The sequence below is a fragment of the Microtus ochrogaster genome, chromosome 22 (genome assembly GCF_000317375.1).
Source record: "Microtus ochrogaster isolate Prairie Vole_2 chromosome 22, MicOch1.0, whole genome shotgun sequence".
NCBI lineage: Eukaryota > Metazoa > Chordata > Mammalia > Rodentia > Cricetidae > Microtus > Microtus ochrogaster.
In genome coordinates this window covers 19,714,059-19,735,808 of record NC_022023.1, presented here as the reverse complement: position 1 = coordinate 19,735,808, position 21,750 = coordinate 19,714,059, and the positions used below count along the sequence as shown (strand labels likewise).

General features: G+C 49.4%; 1 protein-coding gene across 1 annotated transcript in view; it reads right to left on the bottom strand.

Moving 5' to 3' along the window:
- St8sia2 (ST8 alpha-N-acetyl-neuraminide alpha-2,8-sialyltransferase 2) overlaps positions 1-16,173 on the bottom strand; it is a 73,122-nt gene extending 56,949 nt beyond the window's left edge. The window contains exon 1 of the mRNA XM_005357755.2: positions 15,908-16,173. Coding sequence (XP_005357812.1) covers positions 15,908-16,005 — 98 coding nt within the window. The 5' untranslated portion in view covers positions 16,006-16,173. The remainder of the gene's footprint in view (positions 1-15,907) is intronic.
- Between the last annotated feature and the right edge of the window lie 5,577 nt (positions 16,174-21,750).

The window sequence follows — 21,750 nt, the reverse complement described above, 5'->3', positions numbered from 1 at the left end:
ATAATAATAATAATAATAATAATGTGGCCTCCTATGTCCCTCTTTGCTCTAATAGCTGGTGAACTGTTTTTTTCTTTTCTGGCTATTTCTCAGGTGCCATTGCCCTTTGTTCTGGTTCACCCATGTTCACCACCACACAGATGGATGCTTCTGTTGAAAATAATCAGGTGTGAAACCAAAGACCAAACCCACCCAAGAGTCACACAGAACAGCTTCCTTTCTCCATGCCCCAGTATTTGGATTATTCCCTAACTCTACCTGTCTTTGCATGGACATCACCCCAGGTAGACCCTTCATGCTGTGGCTCCTATCGATAATGTGGGTGGCCATCTCAGCCCCCTTACTCTCCGTGCCCCCTAGTAAACAGCTCCTTGTTGGAATCGTCTTTTTTCCCAAAGCACTCAGGGGTCCACAGTGGTTCTTTTTTCTTTATGACTCCTTTGAAGCATATGGACCCTGTGCCTGTCATCTGAAGGGGTTCACAGACACCTAAGACTCACTATAGATTCTCTCGGGCTTCTGACACCTCAACTTACGTCAGAGACTTCTAACTTCCTCCCAATCAAATCATCCTTTAAGGTCTTATTTATTTATTTTAGTACAGTAGCACTCACCACCAAGGTCAGGGGTTGCAGCTAGGCTGATGGAAGACCACAAACACAGGCCCTATGCAATGATGAGTTTTCCCGATTGATTGCCAAATGAGGAAGGCTTCCCAAATCACTAAATTTAGCTATATGTAGTGGGAACTTTCCTGGGTCTAATTACACACACCCATGCACTTCTCTGAAATGTGGTATATTATTTATCAAGAATACCAGTCCTACTGTAATACAATGTTTTCCCTGGTGACCCTGAGCGGTGGCGGGAATACGAGATGACGGACCCCCAGTTTGCAATCTCTGAAGATGTTTCTCTGAGATGAGAAAGTGTCCTGTGCCATAGTTGGCATGGTACTGACACTGTAGCCAGTTGTACTTTCTTTTTCCTTGGGTGACCCTCTCCCACCCTTCTACCCTCCACCTTTCTATGTGTAGCAGGTAGGAAGTGAAGATAGATCAGAATCTACCTACTGCACCATTCCAGCCTACAGGGTAAAACATTCAGATACATAACAAAGAACCTAGCTACCTCCAGGGAGTCTAAACCCTATTTCAGGGAAGGTGTCTGTGATGGTCACCCAATCCCGAGGATACAGAACTAGGGAAAACCCATGACTTTATCTAGACAGTGTTGCATGGATAGGGAAACCGGCCCTGGGAGGCAAGGGCCTGCCACTGAGGCAGCCTGCGAGTCTACAACCCGAATCCAGAACTCTAAAGGCTCCTTTCCTCTTTATCACACAAGGCCTCTGCTCAGCCAGATCACAGTTTCCTTGAGCCCCTCATCTAAGCTGTGTCCATATCTGCATGCCACTAGCATCTAGCACAGAACTCAGAAGTCCCTGGGTGCAGTGGGTCATGTGCACAGTGCACACACAACTGTGTGATGACGTCACAAAGCTCGTGGAACTGTCACAGAAAGCAGGTAGCGTCGAGTTGACCCGACGCTTTCCTCCAGGAATAAGGAGAGTACCATGGGAGGCTGCTGTGTGTACACTTGGTCAGAAATAGATGGCTTTTTGTTTCTTCTTCTTCTTTTTCCCCCCAAAAGACAGTCTTGGGGTACATTGTCCTCACTGGTTTCTCTGAGACGCTGCCTTTGAAAAATAGTTACTGAGCATCTACAGAACCATGCACTGGGTCCATAGAAATGAGCAAGCACAGACATAAACTCCTTCCCTCACGGAATATGATCTAGTGTGAGATGAAAGAATAAAAAAGAACGAGAATAAAAATAGACCACCCCTCATGCAGATGGAGCGAGGCTAATCCCTGCCTGCTTCTAAGAAAATAAAAACAACGCTACACAATGAGACTTCAATGAAGTCTAAAAAAATTCTAAACCCCAACATGCTTCACCCCATTCTATCTCAATAGATCTCAACTCCCAAATATCTGAGCTTCAAAAGGCAAGATTAGATACCATTAAGCCAGCCTGGCCAGTATTGATTTAAAAACCCTCTTCTATGCCTCAAGATTGAGGAGGTTGTGGACCTCTGTTAATCTTCTTGTTATCAGCTGGATCTCAGCCTGCCAGGAGCCAGCACGCTTGATTCTCAATTCTGGCCACATCCCTCCAATCTTCTGGTTTCTGTATATGACGGCCGTGTGGAACCATGAAGCAGCTAGCTAGGAATACTAACTTCAACCGTGGGCTGATCTTTCTTCACGGAATTGGGAGTGAGTAGGTTTACTAAATAAGACAGAAGTCAACATATGCATTAGTTAGCTTTGTTGTGTTGTGAACAAAATATCTAACAAAGAAGAAAAGATTTATTTTGCTCACTCTCTCAGAGGGTTCTGTCCACAGCTCAGCACAGGGGCTTATGCAGAATCTCATGGCAGTGAGAACATAGTGAAGAGCCTCTTCTCTTCAGGGTGGACAGGAAGCAGAGAGTGAGGAAGGGACTGGGCACTGGGTAGACCCATCAAAAGCATGCTCCCTGTGGCCTGCTTTCTCCAGGTAGACTGTACCTCCTAAGGTTTCTGGTACTTCCCCAAATAGCGCCACCAGCTGAGATGGAGCCTGTTGGGGGCATCTCATGTTCAAAAAGTAACGGTGAGTTTTATATCAGATGGCTACAGAGCCCCATGTAATACCTCACAGGTTTCCTCTTCTCTGGCAGCACAGAGGTATTTAAAGGATCCCAGAATGTATTTGACAGGGCCTTTCTGGGCCTTCCTCAGAGAATTAGTTTTCTCTCCTTTCTTTCTCTGCCTTCCCTCTTCTTTCCTGGGTTTTCCAAACAAACACACATTCTCAAGCAGGAACTGGATGGATAAGGACCTGGAAGGTCAACACAGCACAGATCTGAAATGGTCCTGTCTCTCAGTGAGCTCCTGGGTAGCAGCCATGAACACTACCACACAATAGATATGAAGTGGTACCCAGGAGAGGCAGGGCATTCCTAAAGAATGGCAGCCGGCGTTGGCCTGGTAGTGATGCAGAGAGAGGAAGGTCCTCTTGGACCTGACTCATCCTGACCTTCCTGTTGTCCAGATGGTACTGCCCAGAAAGTGATGGTGCTTGAAGGTTGCATGACTGTGCCAATAAGCGCACACACACACACACACACACACACACATACACACACACACACCATTATTCAAATCACCTGCATGATTGCTTCCTGGGAGGAGTCTTCCATTGGGTACTTCCTCAAGTACAGTGAATGGATCATTTCTGTAACCAGGGATCCTTCTGGGGAATTAACTCACTCTGTATTGAAATGCCTCAAGGAGTTGTTTTGGCTTCGCTACCTTTAGGTTGCTTAATGGCACAGGGAAGAAATCAGACTAGTGTGTTTCCTACATCAACCATAACATTTTTTTGGGGTCTATTCTTCTGTATTTTGCTAACTCAACTTTATTGACTCAACACTTGCCTTTAAATTGACTCACTTAAAAACTTAAATGAATTTATCACAAAAGACATCTTTATGTCACTACCATAAATAGAATACCAATACCCCTTGCCCTAAATAGAAGGTAATAGCAAGAATAAATACAATTAAATTCTTGGCTGCCATCCTGCTCAGGGGCTCTCTTTATCAGGAAGAGCAGATGGGTTTTAAAAGTCTCCCCTATACTTAGCCTTCATCACCCCTAGAGGCCTCCCCTCTCCATTCACGATAGTGGTGTTTGGAATTAGACTACAGGCCGGGCAGGCCACCAGATCTGCCGAGGAAGCCCCAGACCTCTGGAGGAAGTACTATGGCGTGTGCCATCCGTGAAGCCAGGCCATTATGCCATCTAAATGATCACGGCCAACCAACTCACCAGAGGGCTCAGTGAAGCTGAGGACTGCTTTGCTGTCCTGCTTCTCCAGAAATTACCATCTGGTACTACAGACTTAGGTCAAGGCTGTGCCTAGATGCACCGGAGCCTCTTTAGACTTCTGAGTCAGGTCAACCTTTGGTGACAATTCCTCCCGGCTTCACCTCATGGCCGAGGAACGCAGCCAGCTAGATGGAAAAATTTCAGGTCCCTCTTCTGGCTTTATGAAGCAATTACTGTACTCGGGTTTCAGTTACCAGTCAGGTTGCTCTTACAGGGTGTGTGTGTGTGTGTGTGTGTGTGTGTGTGTGTGTGTGTTCACCATAGCACAGCCATGGAGGTCGGAGGACAACCTTGGGCAACGGTCTTCACTTTCAGCCTCATTTGAGCTGGTCTTTCTGCTGTTTGCCAATGCATACCCCTGGCCTTGCAGGTTCTGGACATTCTCCTACCTCTGCCTCCCAAGATGGCTGAAGCAGAATTGGGATTAGAGATGTGTGCTACTGCACCTAGCTTTACATGGGTCCTGGGGATTCAAACTCAGGTCCTTGTGCTTGTCTGATAAGCAGTTTGCCCACCAAGCCATCTCCCCAGTACCTCCTGTAGTGTTCTTATAACAAATGTGTGGTCTACATAGAAAGCGCTTCATATACACATGGGGATCTCCCTTGTGCCTGGGATGAGTTACTTCTTTTCTTTTTACATCCATTGGAGAGTCACTCTAGGGTAACTCTGTTTTGGACGGAGAGACATAGACAAATTCTCCCTGGTGAGTAGGCACAGGGTCACTACAGAAGGCAGGGAGAGCAGTTACACTGATGTATCCTTTAGTGACCGGGACATGTCTGCAGAAATGCATCATTAAGTGAAGTTGTGGGAATGCTACCAAGTGTTCTTGCAATCACGGGCGGTGGAGCCTTCTGTCTGCTGGCTGTATGCTATGGCCTATTGCTCCTAGGACCAAATACCATGTTTCTATATTGTGTCCTACAGACAACTGAACGTGGTGCTATGTGTTTGTTTATCCAAACACAGGAAAGGCGCATTGGTTTTCAGCTCCATTAACCTTAGGGAGATGCTTCGCCATGTGCAGCTTGGGGTTGAGCAAAGCATCATTTTGTGGTGTGTAACTATATTGCCACTAGTGTGCGTGTGTGCGTGTGTGTGTGTGTGTGTGTGTGTGTGTAAGCGCGCGCAGGCCTGAGCTTCGGCATGTCTTCCAGACCTCTAGGTGATATCCAGAGTTGATGGACTAAGGACCACACTTTGAGTGAAAAGACCCTAGCCTAGTGTCTCTCAATTCCTCAGAGGGCCTAGCAGTGACAGGATCTCCTGGAACTTGTCCAAGATGCAAATTCTCTGGTTTGGACAAGCCTTTGAGGATGCTCTTTCTGGTTCGAGGGCCATTTTATGGACCTCATACTTCCCAGAAGCCATACCAACTGCATAGTCCCATTTTCTTGCAGGTACTGTATGGTGTGAACCTGATGAGAAAGGGACCACACGCCTCCAATTTTCCTAGTCTTGTGGTTGCCAAGTCAGAAAATCCAAGGTTTTAGGCTCTTGTCGAGTTCACTCTTGAGCCAAAGGGGGGCAGTTTCAAGACATCCCCCCTCCCGCAGAGACAGCGCAAGAGAGAGAAGGAAGCTGTACAAGGCGTTGGGAGGGGTCTGAGTACCTTTGGCCTCCCTCATCTCCACCACTGCCCTGTGCCGTCCATGAACTTGAGTGTTTATAGGACCCCAGGGACCCCCTCCACTGAATTTAGATAGGCAGGCAAGCCAGCAAGTATTTACACAGTGGCCACACAGAAAAGCATGAGCCTGTACTTTCCATAGTCCTAAATCCCAAGGGTTAGGGATTTGGGCCACGTTCAGCAAGTCTAGCCAAACACACTCATGCTATAGTGCTGGTGTACGCTTTCTAATCCCGTTTCTGCCACTCCCTCACTCTCTGGCATGATTGCCTCCCTCCCGTGCTTCTTGGCATCGTATTACCTTCCAAATGAAACAGTACCCTCTTTTGATGTTGCTTTGTTAAAACCACACCATGCTCTTAAAATAAACCAACGTGCCCGAGCACCTGCCAGGCATTCCCTCATTTGTGTGTGTGTGTCTGTGTATGTGTGTGTGCGTGTGTGTGTGTGCGTTTTCAAAAATTGTAGTAAAACACGTGAAACACATACTATTTTGAACTTGTTTTGAGTGTTCTGTTAGTGGCCTTTAGTACATTTCTATTGCTGTGCAATCTTCGCCAGCATCCCTCTATAGAACTTTTTTCATCTTGCAAAACAGAAACTTTATACTCATTAAATAATAACTCCTCACTCTCTCCCCTGCCAACGGTGACAATCCCTGTTCTATGGAGAATCTGGCTGTTCTAGGAAGCTCCTGTATAGGGAATCAGGCGCCGGCTGTCTTTTTGTGACTGCGTTAATTTCACTTAGGTTAATGGCATCAAGGTTCATCTGCGCTGAATGGAGCATTGTTAGGAGTTCCTTCATTTTTAAGGCTGAATAGTATTTCATTATATGTGAAACACATTCTGATCGTCCATTCATCTGCCAATGGATATGAGCTGCTCCTACCTTTTGCCCATTGTTACTGACTCCTCTGTGAACAATGGTATTATTGTACACCTATCTGTTCAAGTGCTGGCTTTCAATTTTTATAAAGTTTTGGGTGATTTTATTTATTTCCCTTTTATGCATATGAGTGTTTTGCTTGCATAGATGTCTGTGTACCACATGTGTGCTAACCCATAGAGGTCAGAAGAGGGAATGGAATTCTCTAGAACTGGAGTTGGAGATGGCTGCAAGCTGCCAGGTGGGTGCTGGTACTTGAACCCGGGTCCTCTGGAAGAGCAGCCAGTGCTCTAAATCACTGAGCCATCTCTCCAGCCCCTCTGTTTTGTTTTAAGCATACCCATTAGTGAGATTGCTAGACTGGATGGTATGGAGTCTGTATTAGGGTTTTGGGAAGAGACTGTTCTATCGCTTTCCTTAGTAGCTGCAGCATTTTGTACCCTACTGTCTGTAGTCTGCATAATCATGAGGAGACTGTGGTTTAGGAAACTGAGGTTCAGAAAAGGGGGCCATTTGCTTGAGGGCACATGGGTAGTAAGCGTTTCTCCAGAGGCCAGCATTTCCACCACCCAATAATAGCTCCTTGTTGGTACTAAGGTGGAGCCTGGTGTCCTGCATCAGGGGCAGCGAGCACAGCTCCAGCCAGAAGGTAGTGCAGAAGTAAGGCTCTGGGTGGCATCAGGAAGAGATTTATAGGAAGACCCAAGACCTCACTCTGTGGGGTCAGAGCCACAGTTGGCAGCATGGGTAGGAAGAGATTTATAGGAAGACCCAAGACCTCACTCTGTGGGGTCAGAGCCACAGTTGGCAGCATGGGTAGGCTGTGGGAAGGCCTGCAAGGCATAGCTGTTTCCACACTGTCCAGAATCTTTTTTGAGGCCTTCTGCAAGCATGCCCAGACACAGCCAGCAGCACTGAGGTCCCTCTCACCTGTCCCTTCGCTTCTCAGAAATAAACATTTTGCATAGGGCATTAGCTTGGACACCTTGCACAGTTCACTTAAAGTCAAGTCTTAGGAAGGCACTCTGAGTGCGTTTGTGACCTACAAAACAGCAAGCCAAAGCCACCGGGCCAGGCAAGCTCCCTCTCTCCAGACACCCTATGCCTTCACCTCTATTATTTAAACTGTCCTGGCAATAGCGTGAAAGAAGGCATGAGTTACCTGAGGTATCGCTCTCCTGAGTGAGGCCAACACGCTTAGCCTAGAAACTAGAGATTAGGAAACCCAACAGCAAACACTTAGGTCTTACTGGGCAGAGAGTCCAGGAGCGTCTGCCCTTTCCTCAGCCTTGGCTGAACCGCCAGACCCCAGTGGTGTCACCAGCCTGCTAGTCTACAGACTGTCCGCCAGTCTCTCCTCCAGACTCAGAAGTTTCCAGTATCCTTTTACAAACCTGCAGTGTGGCACAGACAATGGAACACAGTAGGGGAGGTCCAGGGCAAGACTAGAAGGGCGGTCTAAACATCTTCAATACCAAAAAGTAGCTAGGAGCAGCGAGCCAAGGCCAGGGAAAAATGAATACAGCTCTTCTTGAACTTGCCATGTGGTCACAAATTCCCGGGACCTCTCTGAGCCTTCAGTACTTATCTCTAGATGGTCGAACAGCACAACTGGGGTACTTAGTGAGGCTATCAAAGTGAGCTCTTGGGGGGGGAGGTCAGGCCCTGGAAATGGGGCACCCTGGAACAGAGCCTGACCTCTCCCTGATGAAGCCCATGTTTCCCTGCTGTGTAGCTTCTGAACAAGGCTTCCCTGGCTTGGGGCAGTTGGCAATGTGAGCCCGTCCTTTCTTCTCTGGAAGAAAATTCCTCCAGGCCTTCACCATGTGCCTTGCTTCTCCTTCCCTCAGTGAGTCAGTCAGCCTCCTCCCCTCTTCCTCCCCCCACCCTCACCCCTTCCCTAACAAACATCTTCCACAGCCACTCTGAAGGGAGCGGTTGGGGGCAGAAGGCTGCTGGAGGGGAGGCAAAGGCAGTGGCGTTTCGAAGCTGCCCCCCCCCATTCCTATGGCTCTTTCCATCTGTCATGGCCCATTGTGTCCTGGGCACCAGCACCCTACCCCTGAAAACCTCCCCCAGCCTTGGTGTGTCTACATAGTCCTCTCTCACACAAATATTGCGGTTTTGGTGACTACTCCCTTGGAGATAAGCGCATGCCCATCTCGTCACTGGATGCCACTCAATGCACCACTTTTGCGTGGTTCTTGCCCCCCGGGGATGGGGTTCAGGTCTCACTTCTGCCCTTTACTAGCTGTGTGACTCTGGATGAATTGTTTGATGACTCTGTGCCTTGGTTTCCTCACCTGTGCAGTGGGGATGATAATGATATCGGCCTTATCAGATTGCCGTGAGGCTTAGATATCTAGCACCCAGCAAAATGACTTTGTAGTTACTGTCTATTGGCACCTTCCCTCTGGAGGAAAAACAACAAACTGTGAGTTTTTGGTGTGGTTCCCACCATGAACTGTTAGGAACCAGATCCCAGAAAGTAAGATTTTAAAAGCTAGTAGCATTAAAAATAAAAACAAAACAAACAAACAAACAGGGATTCGCAGACACTGGTTCCCAACCCGTTTGGCCAAAGAAGAGGATGTTTGGGCCATCTTCTAAGACTTTCTTCCACCTGGGGTCATCTTAGTAGCCACAAGAAAAGGAGAGCAGCATCTCAGGGCATAGAGGCTCTGAAGCAATGGCAGCTGGTAACTGAAAACTGCCTAACTGCTCTGGACACATTGCGCCTTTTCTCTCTTTTTTATTCTTCTCTTTTGCATCCTTTGTCCTTTCTGCACGTCAGCATCTGGGGGACCACTGGTCAGGGGGATCATCTGGATCCCTAAGCTATGGATTAAGAAGCGACAGGAGCAGAAACTACATCCCTGAAGTTTGGGGTGGGGGTTGGGGTGGCTGCGCTGGCGCAGGGAAATCCCCTTGACAGAGTGGAGAGGCTCCCTCTTGCAATGCAGATTTACAACTCACACAGCAAGCCAGGCGTGATGCAGGATTTTCCAGGGAAACAAATCAGCTCCCCCAAGTGCTTGCAAGTGTATCAGGAGGAACACAGCTGCCTGTGTGTAGCGCAGCCGCGCTCTCTGCTCTTCTCCACTGCAGCCATTCCCTCCGTGCTACTGTGCAGTATGTGCAGTAGGTGACAGCTGAAGCCAAGCACATTCAGGGACAAACAGGTCCCGTCAGGACACTGGACAGCCTCCTGGCTGGGTGATGAATTGCGGACAACTGGGGAGAATTTAAAACCATCCCAGCTGCCACCTAAGAGAGTGACTAATCTCAACACTTAAGGACGAGACTAGCACAGCAGAGATAGCAAGCCAGACCCAGACTGGCAAGAAGGCAGCCACTGGGGATGTCACCCTGACAGACCTCTAGGGAGGGACCTGTCTCCATCACCCCCCTCCCTCCAGAAGGAGAGAGACACAGCCATGGGCTCAGCGGGCTGTGGAGTTCCTGCTATCTGCCATCTGCCTGTCTCACTCAGTTTTGCTCTGGGCAGATGTGAGATCGGATCCTCTTGAGCTTATCTAGATCTGTGCAGCATCCCCAGGCTTGACGGGTCATCATGATCCCCTAGTTTGACAGCGTTTTAAAAATAAATGCACTACTTTTAAATATCCATAAAGAACATTTGGAGATGGTAAGATGGTATACATAAGGGTGGGGGACTTTGCATTTCTATGTGGGCCGTGTCTCAGAGATGTCACTTTCAGTGTCCTTCCCGGGCTGTACCCTTCATGCTGCACATGGCAGACATGCCATGACTTTCTTATTAAGTGGGGATCTTTTGAGTGCGAGAGACTAGGACCTGATTTCGCTAAACCTCAGACCTAGGTTTGTTCATTCAAAAGGTACTTCACGGGTTTCACTATTTCCAGCTTGGAGTCCTGGGCCACAAGCACTCCAGGATAGCAATGAAGCTACGAATGCAGCGCACTCCAAACTACTTTAAAACATTACGACTTTTGAAAAAAAAAAGTGATTTGTTTTAATAACTCGATCAAGTGGCTCTTGAGGGTGAACTTGTAGATGGCAATGTCATGTTGCAATATCAAAAGGTCAGGTATTCCTGGACCATATACTTCTCAGGAGGAGAAATAAAACATAATTGTGAACTCTGTCTTCATAGGGCACTTGAATGATGGGATGGTCAAGGTGCACACAGGGTGAGAAGCTAAGGAAGGTGGGGCTGGGAATGTGACACCAAGGAGGTAATAGCAGAGCAGTGAGGAAATGGGATGTGGGAGGGGGGCAGGGAGAGGAGGAAGGCTAGCTTGAATCGGAAGTCCCTGAAAGGGGGATGTGTGTGTGCAAAGGGATAGAAACGGGCAATCATGGAACAATGCAGAAGCTTGTAAGCAGTACAGAACGGAACAGGTAAAGCCGTGGAGGGATGAACGGGAGGCCATGACCAGGTGGCAGCCACTTCTGTGCGTTCTCTCCTTAAAGAAGCGAGAAGCTCTCCAGAATCCCACCCTTTGTGTCAAGTAGTTATAATTTTTCACTTTTTACCATTTCCCAGATTGTGAAGCCTAAACAGTTTTAAAACCTAGCAACTCTGTACTACGAGGGGAGAGAGGCCTTGTGCACTGAGTTGGTTTCCAAGACGGATATCTATTTACAATTCAAATTGGATGCTGGAACAGTTGGCATCAAGGACTCAGAGCAAGGGAGTTAAAACCAGAACGTCTTTCTCTTCTATTTTATCTTTTAATTGTGTTTATGCTTGGGTGAACTATACTAGGATGGTGGAGGAGGAAAAAAAATGAATGCCTCCCCCAATGACAAGGACCACCTTGAATAAACACAAACTCTTCTCACAGAGCGGAGGATGCAGCTGCCCAAGGCCATGTTCTTCTGCATCCGCATCCACCCAGACTCTTCCTCTGAGAAGTGTATTTAACCTTGCTGGCCCTGGATGGCAGGAGTCACTGCCTGCTCACAGACCGGGTCTCATTGATGAACAGCGCTAACTCCTCCTCCTCTGTTACTTTCTTAGACATGATTTGACATTTAATATGGTACTAGGACCCTGGCATGATTACTAGATGGCATCAATTCTGACCACTCAGATAGCCGTCCTAACACATCAATTCTCGAGATGGATAGGTTTCTAAATATCTTTACTATCACCCCTGCTCTGGATGCCTGGATACAATCAGGAAAGTCTGATTCAGCTGCCACTGGAGTCTAGTTGGCAAGAGAATGAGAATGCTACCTCCTGCAGAAGATTTAGCCCACCGTCTGCCTGACCTCTGGCCTATGTAGACCTAGGGTCAAGTACTAAGAGGTTCATTATTAGCGAATTAACTCACAGCTTCAGTTTCCTTCCGGATAAACTAGGGGTAGCAGCAGTCCCCCACTGGAGATGCGTGGAGTGACAGGTCAGTGAACAGATGCTCCCAGGTGGTCAGTGTGGGCCTGGTACACGGAACGCAATGAAGCAAGAAGTTCTTGGTGCCCCTGGTTGCTTGCCATTGGGGTACCACAAGGATAGAATATGTTAATGTCTTGGACAACTAAGGATAGCTCTCGTCTGGTAAGTACTCAGTTCATGCTAACCATCATTACCATCCCCCTTAGTGCCACATCTGGGATTGTTAGGGTCACCAGCTACGCATTTATCTTTTAAACAGTTCTGTAGTGTTCCTGGGATGATAATGGCTCATCTGGTGACTAGAGCATTGGACGGCAAAGGTGGAGAGATCTGTATGAGGCTGCATTACATGGAAGCAACCACAGTATGGCTTAGATATTTGATATTACATCAAACTAAGCCTAACTCATAACCCAGGGAGCTGTTTCTACAGGAGGAGCCCATTGTGGCCTGAGGACCTCCGAGTGCCACTTTGCCCAAGGATGTTGTGTGCCTACCTGTGACAAACTGGGAAAACCCATACTTCTTGAATGACTTCTGTGGGCCTATTGCAAAGACAATGTGCTTGACACAACAACCATGAACCACACTCCTATGGAGGTGTCACACTCAAGACTAAAGCCCAGGTGATAACCAGAATGACTCAGTTTACCTAGTAGGTGTGTCAATGGTGCAGCCCACAGGTACTACACGCACCAAAGGAGCTATGAACATAGTCCAGCACAAAAGTATAAACTTAATTATAATGTCATAAATTTTTGATTTGCCATTTCTTTTGGTAACTAGGCAGCATATTGTGGACTTTGCAAACGATAATATCATGTCACAATATCTAAATGCTGAACATGCCTGATCCAACATGGGCCAGCCGACGTTAAAGCTCAGTGCTCCTGGGTTAGGTATGCGGCTGCTTCACCAAAGCCCCACTCGATTGCTGGCTCAGAACTCGCCTGTGTTCTTTGCTCTCAGGCAAGCCTCCTTGGGTGCTTAGCAGAGAATTTGCCTTTGTACATGCATGTTTTCCTGCCTGGTGCAGTCCCAGATGAATGAGAACTAGAGTGTCAAGAGTGGAACTTGGAAGAAAATCACTCAGAAAGAAGAGATGTCTCTCAGACGAAACCTCTGAAAGAGAGCTTTACCCCTGGCCAGGGCATATGTAGTGCAGGAGGCGGGTCAGAACCACAGACGCCACTAACCTACGATCTCATCTTCTAAGAAAGCGTTGAGAGACTTCCGAAAAATGGGTCTCCAGGCCATGCATGCATGCATGAATGTGTGTGTGTGTGTGTGTGTGTGTGAGAGAGAGAGAGAGAGAGAGAGAGACAGACAGACAGACAGACAGACAGACAGACACACACACACACAGAGTTGCTTGCTTCTTTCACTATCCATTCCTTAATTCTTGGGAAACCTATCCCTAAAGTGACTCTCTGTCTTGCTTGCCCGACCACTAGATCTCAGGTTCCCACTGTCTACTGCCTTCCAGAATCACCATCCCCAGCACCCCAGGACCATGGTTCTCTCTGGTGGGTATTGGTTATTCTTTCTAGCAGAGGTAGCAAGGGCTGGTCCAAGAACACTGTGGTCCTGAGTAGGATCCCAGGCTATCCTGAAAAGCACAGGACACGGGAGAGAGTCCTCTTGACAACCCTTCCCCGTCTCTGTGATGGGTCATTTACCTACACCTTACTATTCACACCCGAGGTGGTTCTAGGAGTCAGCGACTGTTCTAGAAGTCAGCGAAGGAGGGAGGTTTTGACAAGTGGGATTCCCACCCGCCCTGCCCACATTGTTTTTTTTCCTTCTCCATGCATGGCCAATGCAATAAGCCTCCTCCCCCCAGGTTAAACATGGATGGGACTGACCGCAACTGGAACTGGTCTATCGATGACGATCATGTGGCACAGATACAGGACCAAGGTGACTACATCAAACTAGGAGGAAGTCATAATGACTGACCAAGCTAAATGTCAGTCAGCCCAAACGCCAGAGTCAGCGCGGGGCAAGGTGCTGCAGCAGACCTCAGTGTGGGCTAGGTGGTGGTTTTCTTCAGGTAAGGGGCAAAACAAAAAGCAGTCGGGATCCCCAGGTGAAACATATCACAGAGGATATGCTCACAGCACCGAGCCCTGAGTTTCAGTATACGCTCTAAATGTAAATGCTCCTCTGGAAACTCCTGATGGCCTGCTGGAAAAATCTGACTATGGGAAGCGGAACTTTCAAAATGCCTTTGACAGGAAAGAGAGACACTACGTGTAACTGATCTTCTCATTACATTTTAAAAATTAAAAGTCCCTGGCGAAATAGAAGATACTCAGTAAGAAGTTTAGCAAATTGATGAGCAAGGGTGTTCGCTTATGGGAGAGGCAGCACATGTTCTTATAACAGAACTAGTGGACATCTAGGCCCTTCGTTTCCCCATCGCCAAAGGTCACCCAGTGGTCTGGGCCAGGTAGAAACCCGGAAGTGCAGAAGGCCCATCTTAGCATCACGGTATCTTCCAGTATCCCAGAATGTGACTTCACCAACTTCTGTTGCGACCGGTGGTTCTCTGGCAACACACCAGGAGAACAGCCATGGGAAAGTAGCCCGTTTCTGCCTGTGCTTAGGCGCTGGCGGCACATAGTGTGTTAACTGAACATCGGTGAAAGTTTTCAGAGTTCTAGGGGAAGCCGAGGGTGAGGAGAAGAAAAACACCGAAAGGGGCTCGTGAAGCATAATGGAGTCCATAGGATGCATTGTGCATTACGGAGAGAGATAGTGTCAGAGCGAAAGCAAAGAGCGGGAAGAGACACCTGCCCGCAGGCTAGGGTCCCCAGGGCTTCAGCGTTTTGGATTCTGGTCGCTCTCTGTTTTGGAGGGGCCTGACAGCACAGCGCATCCTCTGTTCGTATGGATAATGAAGTTGGACAAAGGAGGGGCGCACGCAGCATGGGACGCCCGTTTGTTTGGCTCCTCACAAATCCCACAGAGGACCGGATTCGCCCACTGTCTGCCATCCTCAGAGCTGAGACCTCACCCTTTTCCTGAAGGCCACCTCAGAGCCCTGCTTCCCACATGTCCACCACGATTTGGAGGCTCCGGACAGGGGTCGGGCTCCGCGTGCAGAAGTCTGAAGGGCCGGGTGCCAGCCTCAATCCAGGGGGCACCCTGATGGTGTGACAGGCTCCTTCAGAGAGCGCATTCCAAGAAGTCCCGGACCAGGAGCAGCTCGAGGTTGTGGTCCCGCCCACCCATGAAGAGATGGGGACAAGCTGAGATCGTGCGCTCTTGGGGACCCTGGAGCCCACCGGCCGACTTTCCGGCAAGGTCTCCGTCTCTCTGCGCCTGCTGTGAGCGCACAGCAACCCGGGGTCGCCTGGGGAGTCGCAGGTTTGGCTGAACATTCAAAGCCAGCAGAGAGCCCGGGTCTCCAGCCCCGCGCGCCACACCTTAAGCAGTGCCAACCCCCCCCCCCCCACGCCGGGATCCTGAGCTGGCTGTCGGGAGGCGTGGGAGCGTGCCTGTGTGTGTAGAGCATATTCCCCTTCTCCGGAGTCGGTGCAGAGTCTATCTCACTCAGCTCCCGCCAGGGGATTCCCCTCCCCCAGCTCAGAGATCCCCGCGCGCCCCCTGCCCACTTTGCCAAGGCGAGAAAGCGGCCGAGCTGGAGACAAAGAAACTCCTGCCTCCCTCCACTCTCCGTCCTTCTACCCGCCCGAGACACTCCCCGGCGCCCTCCCTCGACCCCGGCGACACCGGCGAGCGCAAACGCCAGGGGAAGGGACCAGGGGACAGGGAACAGGGTGGGCGAGTCCGCTTTCTCCACGCCGTGCGGCTACAGCTGCCCGTGTACCCCGCCCGGGGACACCCCTCGGCAGCCGCGCCCCCATCATCCACTCCCCAAAGCGTCCCGGACCCCTGACACTAACAACCCCAGCCCAAACCGCCAGCCCCAACCCTCCAGCGGAGCGACAGGGGGGCGCGGCGCACACAAAGCGGATGGGGAGCGCGGAGCCTGGGGAGGGGAGGAAGAGATCCCGCCGGAGCTCGCGGCACGGGCCAGGGGTGGCTATTTACCCGATTTCTTCTTCTATCTCCGAAATGTCTGCGAAGATGAGGAAGACCACAAGCAGCGTGAGCGCGGCCAGCATCCAGCTCCGGAACTGCAGCTGCATGGTGGGGTCGGCTCCCTCCGGGACCCGCGCGCGCAGGCCGGGGCGAGGAGCTGGGGCTGGAGGAGCCTCCGCGCTCCAAGCGCAGCGGGGCACACACCCTGCGCTCAGGGCGAGTCCGGGCCGGCAGCGGCCAAGGCGACAGCGGCAGCGACAGACAGGGGTTGCTCAGGCGCGGCGAGCCCTCTCTCTCTCTCTCTCTCTCTCTCTCTCTCTCTCTCTCTCTCTCTCTCTCTCTCTCTCTCTCTCTCTCTCTCTCTCTCTCTCTCTCTCTCTCTCTCGATCGCTCTCCCTGCTCCTGCCCGCCCCTCCCCTCTCCCCTCCCCTCCCTCCTCCTTTTCTCCCCTCCCCACGCCCCACACCGGGCTCCGGGCGCAGTTTGACAGCTTTGCTCCGCGCCTTGCCTAGCCTCCTCCCACTAACTCCAGCGGCCAGCCAGCTGCCTTTGCTACTCCCACCCGGGAGGGCTCAGAGAGTCTGCCACTCCCGGCCTAGGCAGGCTGGGTTTGGGCTATCGAAAGCGATCCGGAGACTGGCCTGAGCCACTGGGTAACTTGGGGCACTGGGGATGGCTGGCAAACGGCCTCCTCCTTCCTCTCTTTGTCCAGCGCCCTTGCTTCCTCTCAAAGTTTTCCCGACACAAAGACTAACACCTGGGGACGGTCTCCAGCGCGCAACGAGGAGGCTGTTTCCTCTGGGCTATGTTTCAGCAGTTGACAATTGGGAGGGGAAGTGGAAGAGAGGAGGGAGGAAGAAATGCCTAAGACAGATCAACTTCAGCAGAGATGCTCATGGTAATTTGTGGGCGAGGTACTCAGCCTGAAAAAAACATCACCTCCTCTATGGGCGGTCATCTCCGTCCATTTTTAGACACCCAAACCTGGGAGTCTGGAGCTCCCCGAGTTATTTGCGGTCTTGGCTAGAACCCTCGGATCCCCGTGTAGTACCTGTTCTACCTCCAATAGCAGGCATAGTCCTCTCATTGTGGCTGATGCTGTATGCTCATCTCCCTAGCTCTTGCTCTTTTCTGGTCTAATCAATAACCCCCTGGAGTCCTATCATGATCAAAGGCCTTCTAAAAAAATACGGTTCCCACAAAGGAAGATGCACTTTCCCACACCCATACTGGACTGTTCCCTCCTTCACACACTTTAGCTCACGTTGCATTTTGCACTGTGGCGTTAAGTGAGAGGACCCATTCATTAAGTTTTACTAGAACTAGATTACAACACACACACACACACACACACACACACACACACACACACACACACACGGCCCTACATGATGTAACTTTCCAGGAGCAGATGTCTTTTCCCAGAGGAGGGCTGTCCCCCTTCCACAGTACTCCCTCGCCTTCCCTCCCCCTTGCCATGATCATGCATGTCTGTTCCCTTCACAGTGAGTCCCTGAGAGTAGCACCCCCCCCTTTTGTCCCCAGACATCAGAAGAGGGTATCTCAGAGCTGAGGAGGTGGCTCAATCAGCAAAGGGTTTAGTGTTCATGAAGCATGAGCACCTGATGTTGGATACATAGCACCCAAGTCCGCAGCTGTGAAAGTAACTGCATCTCTACCTCCAGTACCAAGGGGTAAGGGCAGAAAGAGGCAGGTCCTGGGGCTTGCTGGTTAGCCAATGTAGCTGAATCGACAAGCTCCAGGTTCAGTGAGTGACTCAAAAACTACGTCTCGCCGGGCGGTGGTGGCGCACGCCTTTAATCCCAGCACTCGGGAGGCAGAGGCAGGCGGATCTCTGTGAGTTCGAGACCAGCCTGGTCTAAAGAGCTAGTTCCAGGACAGGCTCCAAAGCCACAGAGAAACCCTGTCTCGAAAAACTAAAAAAAACCAAAATAAATAAATAAATAAAAATAAAACAAAAATGAGGGTAGAGCATTACTGAGGAAGACAGCCAGCATCAACCTCTGGACTCCATACACTCATACAAGCATATGTGTATGCATTTGTAATACATTGTACACCCTACATGAACATGAACAATACAACACACACACACACACACACACACACACACACACACACACACAGAGAGAGAGAGAGAGAGAGAGAGAGAGAGAGAGAGAGAGAGAGAGAGAGAGCTACTTTTCCTGTCTGTGTGACAGGATTTTCTAAGCGCCTTTCTCTTTCTCTGATTTGATGGGCATTCAGGAGGTGTGTGTTATTCTTGACAATATTATGTCTTGTTTTTCCCCATTGGCCTCATTCACCAGCAGTAGTTATTGAACCGCTATCCTGTGCCAGGTCCTGTGCTAGAGGCTAGAGATAGCAAGAGTCAAGTTGTTTCCTGCCCTCTAGTAGCCATCAGGGTTCAGAAGGAAGGCAAACATGCAAGTGTCTGATTATGACATAGGATATACGCTGCAGCGGAGCTGTGGTCTCCTACTTGTAACTAACTGATTAGTAAGATCACTCCAAAGAGCAAAAAGAAACCAGCTTGGCTCTGAATGTTTCTCTAGCTATATATTCTCCTTGTTTTCTGCATTGTGTATGTGTGTTTTTTATATGTGTGTGTATGCATATGTATGCATGCATGCATGCATTATGTGGAGGGCTGAGGTTGATGCTGGGAATGACCTTTGATCAATCTTGCATTTTGTGCAATGGGGCGGGGGTCTCTCCATCAAACCCCAAGCTCACCGATGTAGCGAGCCTTGCTAGCCAGGTTGCCCTGGGAATCCCTGACTCTGCCTTCTGAGGCTGGAACTACAGATGGGCTCCTATACCCACCTGTAATTATGTGGATTTCTGAGACTATCGACTCCAGTCCTCATGCTTGCACAGCAAATGCCTTACCCGCTGCGCCCTTTCCCTAGTCCCCAACGGTTCTCCGTCTTGTGACAGAACGTCATGAGGTGTTGTAATAAGGAGTGCCACAGTGCTCAGTTCATCAGGTCGGGAAACCTTACTGCTGTGAAGGCCATTACAATGAAGTCTTTCCATTTTCTGTGTGGTGACTCATGTTCTCATTCCAGGCTCAGCAGTATCCCTCCTTTGCATCCACTAGAAAGGAACCATTCCGAGTGGCCAGCAAGCAATGGAAACTTGCACCAAATACCATTCCTTATAGAGAAATTCGTGTGCTCAGGCTTTTGGGGAAGGAAGGCATCCAGGGCATATCTACTGGGGGGGCGGGGGAGAACTTAACATTGTAGAGGCTCTCCTTCCAAGGAGTCATTGAGGTGGGGTTTGGCTTGTAGTGTAGTGTGGGACCTTGTCACTACTCACCATAGAATATTATCTAAGGCATTTAGGCACTGTTCTTGTGACCTTATCAGTGACCTGTGTTTTCTCTGCAATCTGAGTTCATTCCTGGAATTTGGAATGAGAATGATTGACCAGACTGGCAGCAAGTGTCGATAGCTACTGCCTTAGTTGGGTTTCTGTCGATGCAACAGAACACCATGACCAAAAGCAAGTAGGGGAGAAAAGGGTTTCTTTGGCTCCGACTTATTGTAGTCTATCATTGAAGAAAGCCGGGACAGGAACTCAAACAGGGCAGGATCCCAGAGGCAGGAGCTGATGCAGAGGCCGTGAAGGGTGCTGCTTACTGACTTGCTCATCATGACTTACTCAGCCTGCTTTCTAATAGAACCCAGGTCCACCAGCCCAGGGATGACACCACCCACAAGGGGCTGGGCCCTCCTCCATTCGTCATTAAACAAGAAAATGCCCTACATCTGGACCTTATAGAGGCATCTTCTTAATTGAGGTTCCTGCCTTTCAGCTGACTCTAGCTGTATCGAGCTGACACAACACTAGCCAGCACAGCTACAAGCACAAGCTTGTGGTTGCTTGGTTTGGCACGCTGGTCCTTCTCTTTTTCCATCTCTTTTAAGCAGGTCCCCTTTTCCTACACTGGCTTTCTCAGGAAAACTGGGTGTCCTACAGCAATCATTTTTTTTTTTAAGGCCAAGTCATTGAATGCTTGGGCTAAAATGCAGGACTTATATGGGAGTGTCAGCAAATTAAAAGTCGTTACCACTCATTAGCATTTTAATTCAAATTAATAAAGTATATTATCTGTTCAGGCAACTTTGAGGGGCTCAGAAGTTTGTGTTAATGAGGGATAGCGTAGAAGGAGGCTGTGCAGAAGTCTGTAGCACACAGCAGTCAGACAGCCCTTTGTCACTATTCGGGCTGAGGGCTGCAATTGTCCTATGAGATGCCAGCCTCAAGAAGTGGAACTTAACAAGAGTTGGAATTCATGAGCACGCGTCAACTTCGCCATCACTTTTCTAACTAACCCTCTTAATACAGACTGGCTCTGGAAAATTGGCACTTGAACACACTGCCTAGGGACATGTCAGATGGGGGCAGGAGCGTCCGGTAACGCACTGGCATTCATGAGCACACGTGACTGCAAGGCAGGCTGACAGGCATTTCCCTTCGCTCTCTCAGACTCCCTCTTTCATAAAGAGCGTCATCTCCACTTTTCACCAGACAAACTCAGGCTCGGAAATGCTAAATTGTCTAAGTGGCTCAGTTAGTGGAGGGAATTCCAATTCAGATGCTTCCACCATGATCCTGGAATGCCAACGCTCCCCCAGGACTCTGGTAGTCCTAAATCTGTTTGTAAATAGCTTCTCCTTTGATTTGGACTGTATCCCCTTAGTTTTGTCGTGCCTGGGGTTTGGGGAGCAAATCCATCTTCACTTCTGCACAGCCTCCATCATGGACGAGACAGTAACCATAAATCTCCATTTTCATCTTTCCACACGGAAAAGTCCTTTCAATCGTTACAGAATAAATAATGATTATCCAACATTTGAACATTGTACCTAACACCCTTGGAGCCAGAAAACACTGATACTTTTGCTTGTTCATTATCTCTGAAAGAGGAGAGAGAGAGAGAGAGTGAGAGAGAGAGAGAGAGAGAGAGAGGAGAGAGAGAGACAGACACACACACACACACAGACAGACAGACAGACACACACACAGAGAAAGAGAGAGAGACACACACACACACAGAGACAGACAGACAGACACACACACAGAGAGACACAGAGAGAGAGAGACAGACAGACACACACACAGAGACACACACAGAGAGACAGAGAGAGACAGAGAGAGGGAGAGAGAGAGAGAGAGGAGAGAGAGGAGAGAGAGAGTTGGAAGATAGTCTGGGAGGGGAGTAGAAAGAGGCAAGACATCATAGTCTGGGTAGATTAATAAGTTAATATGTTTCTGCACCTTCAATAACCGAAAGAGCCTGCCTTTTCATTTGAAATTTACACTACATTTGAGTGTTCTCAAAAAACGCCACGCTCCCCTCTTCCAAATCCGAATCAGAGTGGTGACAGTATAGAACCGGGAAGGGGCACATTTGCATCCCATCCATAACTTTCCTACCTAGCAGAATTGTAGTTTAGCTAGGGAATGGAAAGAAATATACTCGGGCAATTGCTGCAAATGTCTCTGAAATGATCAGCCAGCGATGTGGGGAGGCCGTGGGCATGTGCTCCACACTGAGCTGGGAGGGAGAGAAGTGTGTGTGTCAGGGGGTGTTGTTGCATTTTTTCCCCTTGGGATTTTGACAAACCCTTCAGTGGAGGCGAAAGACATCTCAGGACCGAGCCGTGAAGTCTAGTACCAGGTGGCAGAGAATAGAAGAGAGTGTTCCCTCATGGTTCTTTAAGATGACCACCGTGACTTCTGAGTCCGGCCTCTCAGCCTGCCAGCTTTCCCTGTAGTCCAGTGTGACAGCCCCATCCTCAGGCATCCAGGGCTAGGCC